At 43.2% G+C, this 1,818-nt stretch overlaps 1 protein-coding gene across 1 annotated transcript; it reads right to left on the minus strand.

Annotated features, from left to right (window-relative positions):
* Positions 1 to 635: 635 nt before the first annotated feature.
* LOC125933354 (olfactory receptor 6C74-like) lies at positions 636 to 1,604 on the minus strand. Its single transcript, XM_049646362.1, has one exon. The coding sequence runs from the start codon at positions 1,596 to 1,598 to the stop codon at positions 636 to 638; it is 963 nt and encodes a 320-aa protein (XP_049502319.1). The 5' UTR covers positions 1,599 to 1,604.
* Positions 1,605 to 1,818: the final 214 nt, after the last annotated feature.

Here is a 1,818-nt window from a genome sequence, read left to right on the forward strand (position 1 = left end):
CTGAGAACAATTCCATTTCTCTCCAGAATGGGATTGATGCATACATATGTAACTAAGCTAAGGACTGAGGACACCATTTTACACACCATTACACCTGATGCAAACCATATATATTTGAAGGTGAGGGATACTATGACAGTTATTGCCTAGGGATAGGCATAGAGGTAATGCGGCCCCAAACCCTGGTACTATTAACTTGATTTCCTTCATAACCACAACGTAATATACAGCATTCTATCATTTTAATTATCTAGATGCCTTTTGGTAAATATTTATTAATTCTGCTCAGCCATGTTTATAGCTAGAGAGAAGTGAAATAAATAAGTGTACAAATTCCTGAAGTTTGGAAATTTCAGGCACATGGATTATATCATAGGGAAGAATAAAAATTCAATAAGCGTTTTTGCAATTAATCAACTGTCATCAAAACGTGGAATATTTAGGGAGAAGACAAGTAAGCACATTAAGATAAAATGTGGCCTTGAAAAACAGATTTCCATTTTTCCAGGAATGTACAGAGGTCAAGTGGGTGTGCCAGAGACCCTATACTAGAAAGCTGTGGACTGCTACATTGGCCAGAATGAAGTCAAATGTTTTTCTGAAGCCTTCCATTCCAGGGCCATGTGATTTTATTTTCATCTTGATATTTTCAATCTGCACATTGTCTCCTTCAGAGCCTGCTGTACCTGCTTATTGCGCAGAGTGTAGATGACAGGGTTGAGCAGTGGCGTTACCACTGTGTTCACAAGGGCAGCCTCCCTGTTGGAGTTCAGCCTGTTCCTTTGCTTTGGTTTCACGTATATAAAGACACAGCTGCCATACATCAGAGAGAGGACAATGAGGTGAGAGGAGCAGGTGGAGAAAGCTTTCTGTCGCTCCTTGGCTGATGGGAGTCGCACAATTGTGACTACTATGTTGCTGTATGCAATGATGGTTATGATAAGCGATGTCAAAAGGATCAACAAAGCGATGACAAAGGCCAACATTTCAACAGACCTGGTATTAGAACAGGAGAGATGAATCAAAGGATCAAGGTCACAGAAGAAGTGGGGAATGACATGGGGGCCACAGAACGATAACTGGGAAACCTTTACTAGTGGACCAGTGATGAGAAGGAAGGCCAAAACACAGCAGGCAGTGACCAAGAGGAAGCAAGTCTTGAGGTTCATGATGGTTGGGTAATGCAGAGGCTTGCAAATGGCCGTGTACCGATCCACAGACATCACTGCTATGAGGAGGAAACCTGCTGCTCCCAGATAGACAAACACAAAGGCTTGTATGAAACAGGCAAGAAAGGAAATGGTTTGCCGGCCTAAAAGAAAGATGACCAGCAACTTAGGAATAACAGCACTTATGAAACAACACTCAAAGAAGGAGAAAATGCTGAGGAAAAAGTACATAGGTGTCTGGAGCCGGGAGTCAGCACAGGTGATGGTGACTATGAGAGCATTGCCTGTAATGGATGCCAGGTAGGCCAGCAGGTGCACCAGGAAGAGGACCTTTCCCAGGTGTTGGATGGCAGGAAACCCCTCCAAGGTGAATTCTTGGACAGTGGTCCCGTTCCCCATTTCCATGGGCATCTCTTTCCACAGCATCATCCCTGCTGGTCTTAACCTACAATAAAAACAACCATGAGCACAAAGGTTTGAGGGGATCATGATTAAGTTACTTGTCTATCCAAGAAAGTGGCTGGGCAGGTAGCAAAGTGATTTAGCTAGTTGGTTCTTAAAACATTTTTTTAAATGTTTATTCAGTTTTTCAGAGAGAGAGGGAAGGAGCAAGGGGCAGAGAGGGAAGGACACAGAGAATCCAAAGCAG

This window comes from Panthera uncia, chromosome D2, assembly GCF_023721935.1.
Source record: "Panthera uncia isolate 11264 chromosome D2, Puncia_PCG_1.0, whole genome shotgun sequence".
In the NCBI taxonomy this organism is placed as follows: Eukaryota; Metazoa; Chordata; class Mammalia; order Carnivora; family Felidae; genus Panthera; species Panthera uncia.